General features: G+C 37.3%; 1 protein-coding gene across 3 annotated transcripts in view; it reads right to left on the reverse strand.

Moving 5' to 3' along the window:
- Nucleotides 1-16,543, reverse strand: part of CMYA5 (cardiomyopathy associated 5) — a 68,019-nt gene that overhangs the window by 26,048 nt on the left and 25,428 nt on the right. For 2 of the 3 annotated variants that reach the window (XM_034441052.3, XM_087885751.1), the window contains exons 3-6: nt 13,897-13,992; nt 11,458-11,691; nt 9,148-9,170; nt 2,503-2,621 (exon numbers count right to left, since the gene is read on the reverse strand). In XM_034441052.3, the coding sequence (XP_034296943.3) occupies nt 2,503-2,621; nt 9,148-9,170; nt 11,458-11,691; nt 13,897-13,992 (472 nt within the window). The remainder of the gene's footprint in view (nt 1-2,502; nt 2,622-9,147; nt 9,171-11,457; nt 11,692-13,896; nt 13,993-16,543) is intronic. The other variant, XR_004595334.3, reaches the window with a different exon arrangement.

Raw genomic sequence — 16,543 nt, forward strand, 5'->3', positions numbered from 1 at the left:
GGCAAAGCAAAAGAAATATGTATAATGATAAGGCCTCTGCCACATGATTTCCACAATGGAGAGTCTTGATTTTTTAACTGCTCTCTATCGCTAATTTTGGGGGATGGGTAGGTGTTGATTTTAGTTTTGGATCAGCTTGAGAAATGTAAAAACTTTTCAGTGGATGAATGTTCACGTACTATGAAGAGTCATGTAATCCATAACAAATTGGGTGGGGGTGGGGGTTGGGGAGATTAAAACAAATGCTACCCTCTTTACTGTTGACCGAGTTACACAACACAATTGATCCAAAAAAGTGTGCTTTGCAATGCTGGCTAGAAGCTCTATTGAGTAATCTTTTTTCATGGACACACATGTTCCTGGTCAATAATCAATAACTCTCTTCTCACTAGCCCAACCAAACTGAATCACAACAGCCTATGTTGGGATTGCAATTTATTTTTATCTTCCCCTCAAGTCTGTGGAGCACGGATGACGTTTAGATTCCAGCAAGAACACAAGAGTGAAAATCTATACGTAGGCAGCTCTATTGACAGAACTTCGGTTCTACAATGTTCCATAACTTAATATCTAAATGAAAAGTACTTGATTTTTTTTCCTACCTGCATTGTTCCATAGCTCTTACACTCCTGACTCCATGCAGGAGTGATTTCTTTTTGTTTTTAAAAGTGAGGACAATTGCTTTTAGCCTCCTATATGGAGGTATCACATTAAACAAGACAGCAATGAGCTAATGGATTGAAGCCAGAAGATTTTCTTTTAGGCATCATGGATAAGCAGATTGAAAAAAATCGTTTTATATATGACAATGCTGGAGAGACTTTGATGTGCACAGAGGTGGAAAGATACGCAAATTCTCACAAAGAAAAAGTGGATTGTGAAACTAATGGAACTGGCAGAGATGACAAAACTGATTACTTTGATGAAAGATAAAAGTTTATCTAACTTTGTTTCTATATGGAGACCACTTTTGAATTTCTTGTTTGAGAAAGATAAAAATGAAGTTTTGATTTTAGAATCTGATAATTACATATGTTAAGTTTATAAATATGTTGCATGTTACATCTATCTATCTACTGTATTTTGTATAAGGTCTATGATTAAATTTGGAATAAGCGATCATCATGCTGCATAGTTTTAAGGAGTTGTTAAGTTTGTATGTTCTTTTAATTGAGAGTAAAAGATTATTATATATTTGTATCTGTACTGAAGAAAGTCAGGAGTCAAATTTATTTTCTGTTGTTGCTGTTCACTTTCTAACTTTTCCCTCTTTTGATTCCCTCCCTTCCTTTTTTAAATCCTTTTTATCTTCATTATTTTGTATTTCTTTGAAACTATAAAGTTAGCTAAGAATTAAAAAATAATCAAAAAGGAGCTAGAGTAATGTAATAGCAGAAATGCTGGAGACAGGATAACTTCCTATTTATTTAATTTCCCCTCAGCAGTGAATCCCACTGGGTTATGAGCCCAAAGTTGAGGAACATTGTCTCAAGGACCATGCATCTGGGAATCTCACCAGCAATTGAATGGACCATCACCTAAACTGGGTGTCATTGCACATAGACACACAAACACTTTTTTTTGAAGTTACATCTCTAAATCACAGTAAGCACTAGATATACTACCCAGGGAATGGAGGAGATGAGAGATGGTCCTCAAGATATATCAAACTAGAACTCTCAGAGTGGCATCTCTTGGGTGGGTAGGGGAGGAAAAATTGAAAAAATCAAGACAGAAACCATGCCCTACAGTTGAAGCCCTGCTTCTTTTATGTCTCTTATAATGCATGCTAAAAGAGGTGGGGATATGATAGTTCAGCAATAGTTGCCATCTCGATGTTTTTCCCCTTCTGTGGATGGTCAATGATAAAAGACAATGGGAGTTCTAATTTAATAACAACTGAAGGGCCACTGATTGCCTATTCCTGGACTGCACACTTACTTACAATTATGTTTTCAACTTTTTGAAAATATCTCTTTCATGTCAATTTAGATTTTTTTTTCTTTTTGAAGTATCTGGTAGTAAAAAATAAGTTTTGTTAAATGAAATATCAAATGGAGTAGAAATGGTTCAATTGAAAGAAGGTCAGTAGCATCAGAAGAGGAAGGTTTAGCCTGTTCCTTCCTGGCAGCAGCCTTCTTCCACCTTGAAAAGGCCTTCCTCCTCATGTTCTTTGGCATATCAATTTGGAAGCACTTAAAAAAATAGAAGTGAATTTGGTCTTTTCATCTAATGTGTCTTTATTCACATGGAGTCCGTTATATAATGAGTGATCCAGCTTCCCTTGTTAATATGAATAAAGAGCATGCTGTTCTTTCTCCAGCTTTCTTCTCCACCATAATCTAAATACTTAGGCACAATCAGCCTTTGCTTCAAACTCAGCTGATTACTAATTACATGCACAAGCTTGCAACTCCAAATTTCCTTTCCCAACATGTTCGTTTTTAAGGCATTGCTATATTCTCAACATACTCTCAGGGAATGGTTTGAAGGGCTTCTTACCGGGCATGAGTTGTAAAGTCCTGTCACTATTTGTAAAGCCACCCGCACATGGTTCAAACTGTGAGAAAGCAGCAGGCATCTTTTCCAAAGTCACAATATTTTCCACAGCAGAAAGTAGCCTATACAAATGAAAATATATACACCTCTTTAGAAGCATTCTAAGAATATCCAGTTAACAAGACCTACAATTTCCTAGATCAGGCCTGTACAAGTGGTGAGTCATCAGTCCAAATACTGCTTAATTAGCCATTTATAGCAGTTCACTAGTAAATAGCATTCCATTTATTGCATGATGTTGGCACTCTTAAGAATAGCACGTGGCAGAGCAGGAAAGAAATCTCCAGCCCAGCAACAAAGCAGAGATGAGATCTCAAGGAAGCCTTGAGAAGTAATGCATGTCACATGCAATATCTAATTAGATCTGTACTAATCATGGTTTAGTTTTTTTAAAGAGATATATTTCCCCCTTTAAAACAGTGTTTCTCAAGCTTAGCAACTTTAAGATATATGGACTTCAATTTCCCGAATTTCCAAGCCAGCATGCAGAGTTTGATAGAATTTTTAAACCATTTTTAAACCAATAAATAATGGCTTAGTTCACATAACATGCCAAGGAAAAAAACAAACAAACCATATTATGGCTTAGGATAATGCACGTACCAAATTCTTACTTACTTGCTCAAATATTCATTGTTATTCACAATAGCATTTCAGATCTTGGTTTAGGTAAAGGCTGAGCCTGACTCTAGGGGATGGTCTCATATTCATTTCTTAGTTGAGGAAGCTAGTGTGGACACTTCGGTGGTCATGTGGCCAGCATGATTATATGCTGAAGCTCATGTAACTTCCCACCGAAGTGGTACCTATTTATCTACTCGAATTTGCATGCTTTGAACTGCTACGTTGGCAGTGGGGCAACTAATAGAAGCTCACCCTGCCTTGTGATGCTTGGTTCTCGAACCCAGGCTGTCAGCTTTCTAGCTGATAAGCTTTAGCCACTTAGTCTTTAGCCACTGAGCCAGGGGTGAAATGCTACCGGTTCGCACCAGTTGGTGAACCGGTAGCAATAAGAGCTATCGGTTCAGATGAACCGGTAGTAAAAAAAATGCTACCGGTTCATCTGTACAGGTATTTCCGATGATCAGATGTGCCGCACGATTTATATTCGCTAGAAAGCAGGAAATCCTGCTTTCTAGCAAATCTAAATCACGCGGCACAGCTGTTCTCTCCCCTCGCTGTTCTACTTATCTTCTTAAGCCTTTTTCCATGCGAAGCATGCGTTTGGTGCGCACTGTGCATTCACACACATGCAGCGTGCATTTGGTGCGCACTGCTCATGTGTGTACACAGCATGCGTTTGGCACACACCACACATGCGCGCACAGCAAATCGGTAGCAAAGCTCAGAGGATTTCACCACTGCACTGAGCCATTGCATAACAGAGACCACTAACCATAATTTGTCAGAAGTTGCTGGTTTGTTAAAAAATGATGATTTGGCTTTGCACAGTATATTTCAACCAACAGCTAAACAATTCTGAGTAGGCTTTTGAAAAGAATGAGTCAGATTAAATTTAGAATACCTTAAGGAATCATTTCTCTCCTTCATTCCTATCAATGTTCCTGTGTTCCTATAATGCACTAGTCTAAATTGTGGATGGTTGGTTTTAATCCATCCAACTTGACTACTTCAGTAATTAAGTTTAAGTAAACCACAGTTAACTTGTTATGCAAATATAGTTATATTATATTATCTGGGGAATTCTGGGAGCTGAAATCCAAGAACATCTGAAAAATGCCTTCGACATTTTCAGGTATCAAAAGAGGACATATAAATTTACCTCCTCATTGCTGTACTTTTTACCTACAACCTTCTCCTCTTTCCACAGCATTTATGGCCACTCATCCACCCCAGCTACAGGCAGTAAAAGCACAGGTGAATGGCAGAAATGTAGAACAGCTGTTCCCAAAACCTTTTTTGAAAGGGAGAGACTAGTGATCAGACCTAACTGTCCAGTTCTGAAGCACAAAGATGTTAAGGTCATAATGAAAAGTATAGAGACTGAAAGAATAAAAACTGTCCTTTGAAATATTTGTAAATATAACAGAAAATAGGTTGAGCAAGGAGGAAATTTAACTGATGCCATAACTGTCATATAAAGGAGCTAACAGTATGGAGCTCATATAAAAAAAGGAGGTAGAAACAAAAGCAAACAGAATTGGAAGTTATTAACTCTTATTTACAGAGAGAAAAAAGGAAAACATTTTTAACTCTAAGACAAGTATCAGAGAGCCTGTTTATGCAAAATAGCGGCGTGTCATCATTTAAAAGCAAAGAATTACTCTTGAAATAGGTCAACCGTAAACACTAAAGAATTTGCATTTTATGTAGACAAGTAAAGGCTGAAGAGGAAAGTTGCAGTGAAGTTTTTACACAAACATACACATACACACAGGGGCCAAAGATATATCTCTGTCTGCCCCCATTTAACCATAAAGGTGGTTACCACCTTTAAAGCGCTCCATGGCTTAGGACCTGGGTACGTACGAGATCGCCTTCTGCCACCGATAGCCTCCCACCGTCCAATACGCTCCCACAGAGAGGGACTCCTCAGGGTGCCATCAGTCAAACAATGTCGACTGGCGATGCCCAGGGGGAAAGCCTTCTCTGTGGGGGCACCTGCCCTCTGGAATGAATTGCCCCCGGAGATGATCCCGGACCTACGTACCTTTCGCTGTGCCCTTAAGACTCTATTGTTTCAACAGGCTGGGCTGGCTTAGAAAATGAATTTTATTTGAGTGTTTGTAGTTTTTTAATATAAAGGCCAAATTTTTAATATATTTTAAACTGTTTTTAAATTTTATGGGTGTATGTTGTTTTAGTATGGCTGTACACCGCCCTGAATCCTGCGGGAGAAGGGCGGTATAAACATTTAAATAAATAAATAAATAAAATAAATACATTCCTTTATTCTGGATACAGTAAGATTGAGACGGTTGTTATCTTATTAATTGCAAGGTCAGGTGACATTATTGTAAATGGATTGGAATATAAGTGCCAGCTTGGCCTTTATTTCAGACAATAAGTTGTGAGACAAAGCCAGTGCTGCACATATGGTACTCTTAAACTAGCATGCTGGGGAAGTCTGGGAGCTGAAGTCCACACATCTTAAAAGTTCCCAATGTTGAGAAACACTGGCTTAACTTCTACTGGGTCTTGAAGATGTTCTGAACTAGGACTTAATTTGGGTACTTTCATCAATAAGAAATTCATAACTGAAGGTAGATTATATAGTTTATTGCAGACATGCCCAAATCATTTTAGGCCGATGACCACATCTGAAATTTTGACAGCTTACAGCACTATGCAGATTCTCATATAGTGGCTGCCATGAGGAATGAGGTCAATTACAAGCATCTATTTCCTAAAAGGCCAATTGCTCCCATTATGAATCCTTCCCAAAATGCTCTCTGGTACCTCTATTTTTTTTTATTATTTTTTTCTTGGCAAATGGGCATATTTCAAAATAAAATCAGGCCCAATACACTAAGGCCATGATGGCAAACGTATGGCACGTGTGCTGGAAGTGGCACATAGGGCCATCTCTCCAGGCATGTGAGCCATCGCCTGATGCTCTTCCGGGTTCCAATGCGCCGGCCAGCTGGTCATCGTGCGTGCATTTGCTCCAGAAACAGGAAGACCAGGTGGCCGATGCCGCCCGGCGCACACATGCGCACTGGGCAGCTGCTCTTCTGGTTTCTGTTATGCACACATGCACACTCCTGTTTTGGCACTCAGTGCTGAAAAGGTTCACCAACAATGCACTAAGGAGTTTTTCTTATATCAAGGGAAGATATCTCTGAACACAAAGCAGTGCTATTTTTGAGCAGATAAAATTCTCTATGATCCCACGTGACCTGCATTCCATTGGCTGGGTGTACCTTTTCATACTTAGATCCTCATACAAGGCCTCTCCTTTGTAGCTGTTACTCTATTGACTGCATTCGTACATGCTCCTCCATGACACAATTTGTTTTAATCATAACTTGTCAAACCAACTGAAGGGAAACAATAATAAGGATATAATAAATAATGCTAGAATATGATATACTGGTATACTAGATTCTGTAACCATTAGGTTCTTGTAATACACATATGCCTTTGTATTTGTATCACATATATTATGCCTTTATATTTGTATCTCCTGTAACAAACATGTTCTGTTATTAGGCCTGTAATGTATCTGGTATTTGTCAAACATATGTCCCTGCCATTTGACCTGAACCCATATTAATCTTCTCCCTGTTTTTTTCTTGTGCCATCTAAGAGCATGGTACTATCTCAGTCTTAATTTATGTTGATCTGGATAGACTCCTACTTTCCAGGGCCAGGGGGCCTAAGTGGCCAATTGAGTAAACAAAGAAATGCTCAAGATGACTAATTGGGAAGTTTCTATTCCCCCGTGCAGGGCAACAAGGAATGCACGGGCCTGGATTGGGAGGCCAGAGTTGGGTACTAAGCTGACGTCTCTGAGGGTATAAAAGGACACCATACCTTCCCCAAGGTGTGGCTATCTCCTCGCATGCATTGTATCTGTATGTTCTGGATATAGTTCCACCCAGTATTTTGTTTTCGTCTTGAGTCTCTCTCTTTGGCATTCTGGTGACTCAAGTGTATTTTGGGACCTTACACAACTGTAGCAGGATTAAATGGATTACAATTAATATTAAGGTGCAAAGGAAAATTTACACATCACAATTCTTATTTTGTTACATTATATAAAAAAATAAAGAAACAAAAAAAAAAAAACCCTCCAGACCATACAGTGTCAAACTCAAGGCCCAAGGGCCGGATCCAGCCCACCAGGTCCTTAGATCTGACCCACAGGGCTGCCCTAAAAACAGCAAAGGATTGGCCCGTGGTGCCTCTGCCAGCAAAAATGCAGTTTGGGGCCAGGCCATGTGCAGCCCTCCCAAGCTCCATTTTCGCTGGCAGAGGGTTGCAGGAGGCCTTCACAGTCGAAAACAGAGCTTGCAAGGGCCGCGGGTGGACCTCCCGAGTGCCGTTTTCGGTAGAGGTAGAGGTAGAGGATTGCAGGAAGCTGTCGCAGCCAAAAATGGAGCTCGGAAGCCTGTTTTCGCTGGCAGAATACTTTGGCCACCACAGGTGCTCCTGACATGAGTGATGTTGAGCTGGTCACACCCACCCTGGCCATGCCCACCCCAGCCCCCTCGAGGTCAAACACAACCCTGATACAGCCCTCAGTGAAATCGAGTTTGACACCCCTGGCTTAGAACAAAATGGGAAACAATGCTGAGGAATGTATAATAAAATCTTTGAAGTGCAAAAGGATACTTGCTGTCTATTAAATATGGGCAGGTTACTACAAAATCTACCCCCTTTAGTATCTATGTTAATAGAAAAGTATTTCTGTATTTATCCATGTTTTTTAAAAAAATTACAAGCAATTTCATAATGTAATATCTTCTAACATAAGGAGACTATATTCCCCTGATTTATGTCATTCTTAATGTAAGTTGGCCAAGACCTTACATGCTCTGTGTTAAGTGTTCTTTGCCATTTAAATCTTTTTGATGCTCTCTTTTCAAATGCAAATTTCACTATTTTAGAACTCCTTTTTAACAACACATTGCCTGATGGTTGCATGCAATATTCAGTATGATACCTCTTTTTTCCAGAAACCTTTTATAGGAGAAAGATGAATACTAATAGAGTTTGTTGAACTATGAAATCTACTGTGAGCAGAACATCCAGATTAATTTCCTACAAAATCCATGGAACTATTCTTTAAATCTTTATCAGTGAGGGATATTTTCTATCTCCTCCCACTATCCTATCTGAGTTGTTAATGTTTTTTCTTTTAACTTTTTTTAAATTTCAAAAAAACTGCAAGATTTCTTGAGTGAAAAGGCAGCAATAGATCCAAAGAATTCACAACTATATCAGGAACAATTTTGGCATTTTTAGATCACCTTTCAATTTTCTAGAAAACATGTGGGTTCCCAGATCTTTTGGAAAGTCATATCAAATAGTGCTTTGATTAAAATTAATTGTTGGGAGAGTCTTTGTGAAAATATCCTGAAGCAATATATAACTAATACCTAATTATTCTGATACAGGAATCAGAAATAAAAAGACAAATTCATACTTAATTGGCATTGGAGTTTTCACTGGTCAAAATTTAATTATTTTACCAAACTAGCATTTAGGATCATTTTCATTAACATTTCATCTAATACGGTAATTAAATCAACAAAACCTGAATACTCATGAATATTGACATTTTGCAGAATGCAACTGGAATTTTAAAATAGATTTTATATAACCGCAATAAATGCCCACTTTGAAATGCTCTGTAGCTGCTATTGAAAAAACAATGGAATTGTATCATGCCTTACTTACTAGTATTTAATGAGTTATAAAATTCATGCTGAATATTTCCAACTCTTGACTATCACTGCCAAGCACACCAATTTATTATTATTATTTTGTTTCATCAAGACATTTCTAAAATGAGATATATTTACTGGCAACATGCCTCCAACAGACCTTGACAGGATTAAAGTATTAAAACATGCTCATCCTAATTCTCTGCACAATGCATCAAAGCTACATTTCAAATACCTTTTATTTATTTCTTCAGATGACTAAAAGAGAGAAGGGATTAATTGATTCATGTTATTCAACATACTGAATATAAAACATGTGAGATTTTGTTTACTGACATGGCTCCACATATATCAGAGCAGGATTTCCCTTTTCTAAATAAATATTGTATATTTGTACCAACCCTAACCTCCAAATTTGCAAAACTGAAGGAGAAACAGTATCCTAGTAATTTATATAGGGACCTGAATTAAATAATCACTACTAGCAGCAGTTGAGCCTTGGCAAGCTTAAGTTAGAGTATTCTATATTAAGAAGATTCCACCCACACATCCTTCAGCCTTTTATTTTATTTTGCTTTAATTATATACATTACAAGAGCATAGATCTAGATGTTTCCAAACTGATGACTTCCAATTATGTTGGACTACATCGGTGGCTGGTGGAGGTGTTTTCTTTTTAGATTCTTTTTTTATTCTACTTTATTATTTTTATAAATAACTCAAAACAGCAAACATTCACTTCACAATCCTGTGAAGTGAGTTGAGCCGAAAGAGAGTGATTGGCCTAAAGTCACCTGGTGGCTTTAAACCTCAGTCTCCTAGACAGGACTGGTGCCTTAACTGCTGGCCCATACTGCACTTTAATTTAGCTTAGGGGGCTTTTGTTTCGTTTTCTGTTGTAGCTAAATGCCAAATTGGAGAAAACAGATCCTTCTCTGTCTGCAAAACAAGCTTGCTGCTTGAATGGCAACAATGAATAGAAAAATAATTTGAGGTCATCGGTTGTTGTCTGACTTTTTACAGCCTGATGGATAGAATAGAATAGAATAGAATAGAATAGAATAGAATAGAATAGAATAGAATAGAATAGAATAGAATAGAATAGAATAGAATAGAATAGAATAACAGAGTTGGAAGGGACCTTGGAGGTCTTCTAGTCCAACCCCCAAATAGCTTTATTTGGCCAAGTGTGATTAGACACACAGAGAATTTGTCTCTGGTGCAGAAGCTCTCAGTGTACATACAAAACAACAAAATAATAATAAGCATAATAATGATACCAATAAGAGAAGGAGTCAAAAAGGTGAGAAGCCTAATAACAATACAGCCATACTATATGGGTAAATAGACATAAGACAGTAGTACTATGGAAATTAGGTGTTCAGCAGAGTAATGGCACGAGGGAAAAAACTGTCTCTGTCTGGTTGTTTTGGCATGCAATGCCCTGTAGTGGTGGCCTGAGGTAAGGATATGAAACAGTTTATGTCCAGGATGTGAGGGGTCTGTAGATATTTTCTCAGTCCTCTTTCTGACCCATGCAATACAGAGGTCCTTAATGGAAGGCAGGCTGTTGTAATTATTTTTTTTCTGCAGTCCTAACTATCCACTGAAGTCTGTACCCATCCTATTTGGTTGCTATAACAAACCAGACAGTTATAGAAATACAAATGGCAGACTCAATAATTCCTCTATAGAACTGTATCAACAGCTCTAGGGCGGTCTGAACTTTTTGAGTTGATGCAGGAGAACATACTTTGTCATGCCTTTTTTATGATGGTTCTGAGGTGTCCTTTACAAATCCTGGGAGATTATAGAACAGTGTTGGTGAACCTTTTTGGCACCGAGTGCCGAAACAGGAGCACGCGTGCCATAGGTTCGCCATCACGGTTATAGAACCTACAAACTTTAAGGTCTCTACTGTTGTTACTGTGTTGTCTAATATAGTAAGAGGTGGTAGAATAGGAGAACTCCTAAAATCCACTCTCACCTCTACAGTTTTAAGCATTTTCAGCTCCAGATTGTTCTGGCTGCACTAAAGAGCCAGTTGTTCAACCTCCCGTAACTTGATGTACAGTAAAATAAAAATAGGAACTTCCAGTCTCCCTCAACACTTTGAAAGTTTCTGTCCTTAATGGATTTGGAGATTAAGCCCAGGATAGTCCCACCAGTGCTTTTAGGAAGTATGCAAATACAACATAAAATAAACTCAGGAGAATATTATAGAGATGGAGACTGTGTTACAAGCTTTCCTTAATTTGATGTATCTGGCAGGGAATTTTAAGTGTTATCGTTCCCGCACAAGCTATCTCATGGCAAAATCCTATGCATATTATTTCAAAATTAAGCACCAATTACTTCGGTGGATCTAATTCCTCAGTTAAAGTATAGGATTGAAGCTTCAAAAATCTATCTCAATCATAAGCCTGCTGATAAATAATAGCCAATCTGCTTCCATGAAGAGCAATGTAGCAAAGAATATCAATCATAGACTTATTTTTCCATGATCCCAAACTTTGGGAATATAATATAGCTTTGTACTACTTACCTTTAGGAAAGCAAAATCATCAATTTCCTCAGTTTCCTTTATTATCATTTCTAGTGTCTCCTTTGCTGTATCGATATAGTCTTGAAAATTAACCATCTGTTCATAAAGATATTCCATTTTTGTGTTCTTTGCTTCTTCAAAATTCTGTGACTTTCTCTCATGGTGACCAAATATCATCTGTACCACATTTTCATTTTGCTCTTCTAATAACTTCTCCTTTTCCTTACAGTTGTCCTAGGAATAGAGGTCAGAAGAAAACGTAATATTCCAGCATGAAACATTAAATGAAATTTCTTTGTAAATGTTTCTCTTTTAGGAGGTGAGACTTCTAACCTACTTTTCCAGGTAAAATTCTTCAAAATAATACACCATGGTTGAGCACATTCAACCAAAACAAGCCTTCACAATGTAATTTGAGCATTTGGCTCTATTGTCAATGGGTTCTTACAGTTAAGAAGACCATTATATTGCATTTTATGAGGGGAGACTTAATAGATGTGGTCAAAAAAGTAAAATGCCATCCATAATGATGTAATCAAAGTTATGTTTTGTTTTTATGTGTGTTATACTAAAAAATCGGCTGTGCTCTGATCACACTATCCCAGCCATGTGGTTTTTTACGACCATAACCTGTGGACTCACTTGTATCTTGCACTTCTACATAATAGAAGTGATGGTTTTCTTCTACATGAAACTTTTAGGCATTAGAAGAAGGGTTTCATACTATGTTTAAAAAATTTATTGGATCATGTTTTCATCTTATTGTTCAGCCAGTGGTACCAAATACCCCATACGTCATAATATTTTGAATTGTCCTCATTTTTTAACTCACTTGTCAGTTTCGCCATTTCTGCGCACTCTAGGATCTTATTTATTAGAGTTTCTTCTGAGGGGATAAGTTTGTTTTTCCAGCATTTTGCGAAGGCTAATCTAGCCGCTGTTATAATCAGGATTATCAGTTGGGTTTTGTTGTTATTAAAGCCTTCTTCAGTTATGCCTAGGAGAAAAAGCTCTGGGGCTAGGACTACCTCTTGCCCCATTATTTCACAGAGCCAATGTCTAATTTTGGACCAAAAAACTGAACAATAAGATGAAAACATGATCCTTGAATCTTGACCTGGCACATGAATCATAGGTATATTGTATAAAATAATGTATTGTTAAGGATGAAGTTTTTTTAATGTTTGTTTCACTATATTGTATAAGCACTGCACCTCCGAAAGGAGAGATAGATTATATATTTTCTTTTTTTGTTTTGGAAAACTCAATAAAGTATTTATAAAAAAAAAAAATTATTGGAAAAAGACTGATGTAGAACAACAATCTTGTTTTTCTGACAAGATAGAGTTGATATCAAAAGTAAATTTACAATTGGCAGGCCAAAAATTACTTTGAAAAGATGTTTCACTGGAGCTACAAAATAAATTGGCTGATGTTTTAAAATTCAAAAGGGAAATACAGATGATTAACCAAGACAATTTTTTCCTAGTGGATTTACAAAAAGAGCTTATTAAAGCCTTGAAGAACTCTGTACAATGGGACAAAGAAGAGAAATCAAATCCTACGATAATATTTAAATCATCTAAAGACAAAAATGAAAAGGAAGGAATATAAAATTGGTTTAATTGATCAAGTTAAAACAAAATGTGTTATTACATCTTGGGATGAAGAGATAATTGTTTATAATCTTAGAGGAGACATGGTGTCACAAAACCTGTTTACACTTATGATATAGTATGGAAGTCACTTTTATTTTTTATTTTTATTCTCTCTTCTTTTTTAAGTTTAGTTTGTATTAGTTTTTATTAATATAATCAAAATTCTTAATAGAAATATATATATACAATGAAGAACAGCTTCACATATATGGCTAAACAACAAATCATTGCCAAACATATGATTACAATAGTATTAAAATCTAATAAATAGGTATGGAAATCACAATGCCTCGGTTCACAAAACAGACTAAAAAGCCAAAGTAAACATACTACATCATGACTTAGTATGTTATATGAATCCAGGAAAGATAATCCTAATTTCTTCCCACAGCCCACTGTCAATTTTTTTTCTCATGGGTAAAAATACAGTAATCCAATTTCCTCTCTCTCTGTAAGATATTTATTCATTTCCAGTATTCTGAACTCATTGTTTTGGACTCATTCCAAGTAATCTGAATCCTTTTTACATTGTGGTGTATAAAACATGCACTATGTTCAAACAACGAAGAAGAGATATTTAACAATGAGATAAGTAACAAAATTTTGGCTAGTTCATATCACAAATAAACAAGCCATAAGATGACTTCAAGAGCTGTGTGAGCCCTGCATTGTGAGGCATGGTAAAAGCCAGCCCTGACTAGCAGAATGACTAAGCAATCTAGTGAGTTCTGTCTTAACTAAGATGATGGCACTCATTCAGCAGATTCCTTGCCCAACCTACCTCCAGAGTGTTAAACAAAGCTTCTATTTCACTGACACATCCTTCAATTTTCAAAGATCTTTGTTGCAAAACATCTAGGAATCCATTCAACTGGCCCTAAAAGAGATTATATATATATATTTAAAATCATAATTGCCTAAAAAAGATTAGTTTATAATGTTCTTCTCATGCATAGAATTAGATGCTAAAAATCATTTAAGCTTTCATGAAAGGTTTCTCAAAAGCCATCATTTCATCACTGATACACAGCAAGAGCAGGCTCATTGGCAGTCCTGAAATCCTCACCTTGGAATTGAGGTCTGAATGAAATGTTCTATTTCATGCTATTGACCTACACGCTTGTTTCCTAAGTAGTAGGACTTTCTGCTTTTAATGGACTTACTATTGGATGGGATATTTCTTTCAGAAATATGTAGATATATGGCTACACATATGTCAAATTTGGGCTCAACATCTTATTGGGTAACATTTTAATAGCACATGAGTCAAAATGCAAAATCAGGAGATTTAAGCAAATTGTTATGAAGAATCTGGCAATAAGCTCCATTAAAGTAGAATTAAAATGTGTGCTTTTGTGTCCTTCCTTCCTTCCTTCCTTCCTTCCTTCCTTCCTTCCTTCCTTCCTTCTTCCTTGAAAGCTTTTGTCTATTTAACCCAGTTTTTTCCAACTTTGTGTCTCCAAATAGTACCTCTACTTCTCATTCAAAAAATTATTAATTTTAAATTAATGCCTCAGAAAGCCCCGAGTTTTGTAATGGTACGTTTAATTATATAGGACCAATTAAGTAGGAAATGTATGTATCAAAGCCCAAGGGCCAAATCCTTCAAACCTATACAGTATCTGACTTTCAACAATTGCCCAAGGTCTGTCAGGCAGCCAGTTTTTAAAAGCACCAGAGATTGATCTGGGCTGTTTTGACAGTTTTTGGATCTATTTGGACATTTAGGATGCTCTGAGCAGAGGATGTTTACAAGTTTACAAGGCTGTCGACTTCACAATGAACCAGCAGCCATTAGCTGAGTACAAGGCATTGTCAAACCACCAGTGCTTGTCATCCAATAAATGATCAGATCTTCCCCCTCAGTTCTGTGTTTAAATGAAAATCCTTCGCCCTCTTTACAAAATTAAATGGAAATAAACAGCTAATATATCTCTTGTTTCAATGTGCACTGTTTTGACAAACTTCTATTGATATTAATAAGCTGGTGTGCTCAACCAGGGAAACTTTAAGATATACGGACTTTCAGAATTCCTCAGCCAGCATGTGACAATACTCCTACAGCAGGAAGCGGGTAAACCAAAGATCCCTACCCCTACTCCAAGTGAGAATACAGGATGCTCTCTTAAGCACTTGTCTATAGTTTCTTTATTATTAAATTTATTTTTCACCAATCTCGCAGAGTTCAAGGTGACGCTGAGTGGCATTCACTTCCTTGAAATAGTCCTTCTGCCTCCATAGTACAACACTATTGCTGCAGGAATTGATCGAATTGCACTCAATTGCAAGGTCCCAGTTATAACATCGTGTGATCAACAGGTTGCTCATCTTGTTACACTTCCTGGATTGCCCCTTTATTTGGAGAGTCTTTGTGTGTTTACAAGTCTGGGATAGCAAGCAGTTTTTCATTCTAGCTTCATCAGATGGTTTTCTGGGAGATTCCATATATCAGAGTTTCCCAACCTTAGAAACTTTAAGATGTGTGGACTTCAATTCCCAGAATTCCCCAGCCAGCTATGGGTGTTGAAGTCCACACTCTTGAAGTTGCTACATTTGGGAAAGCCTACCTTATATTAAAGACACAGGTTAGAGGGAGGCTCTAGAAGAGAAAATGGCAGAACATTGTATGTGGTTCCTTTAGATTGCAGGCATCCTGTTTAATCAAATAAATGCTATTTTGTCATCTTTATTCCAGATAGGGTGTCTGTCAAAATGGCACATTGGCACGTGGGGTTTTGAACATGCAGTCCTAGTCGCCATCTTGACTTTTTTTTTAACTCCCTTGCTGGCTTCCCCTGCTCCCTTTATTGTTTGACTTGCTTTTCCTCCACCTCCAATGCTGCTGTGACAAAACTGCACTTCAAATAATTGAGACAATAGTCATGAAAAATGATGGGTTTTTTTTCAGATTCCTTCCTGACCTTCCTTCAGAATATTTAGCCCTCTGTCTCCAAATAATTTGCAGACAACTGACCTTAATGGAAACCAAATATCACTATTTGTTTAAAAGGAAGATTAGGCTTTGAAGTTAGCATATGTGACACCCATGAATTACCATGTTTTCACCAAAATAAGACCCTGTCTTATATTTTTTTGAACCCTGAAATAAGCGCTTGGCCTTATTGCCATGTGCTCAAAAGCCCGATTGGGCTTATTATCAGGGGATGTCTTATTTTGGGGGTGAAGAGACATAATAATAATAGAACAGCTAGAATTAGTGGGACATAATAGTAGAGTCAGTAGAATTGGTTAGACTTGCTGTTTTGCTCCTGTAAGAATTGTTTTGGTAAGAATTAGAATTGACTCTGCCATGTGTTTCTACCAGTGATCTCACCTCTGTGTTATTTTGTTTTTCTGTACCACTCCGTGCCTGGTGGAGGGGTTGCTAAACACTCAGCCCCTCTGTTGCTAGGCGCTCAGCCCCCCTG

Source organism: Pantherophis guttatus, chromosome 2 (assembly GCF_059756535.1).
Source record: "Pantherophis guttatus breed Tessera chromosome 2, ASM5975653v1, whole genome shotgun sequence".
Classification (NCBI taxonomy): domain Eukaryota; kingdom Metazoa; phylum Chordata; class Lepidosauria; order Squamata; family Colubridae; genus Pantherophis; species Pantherophis guttatus.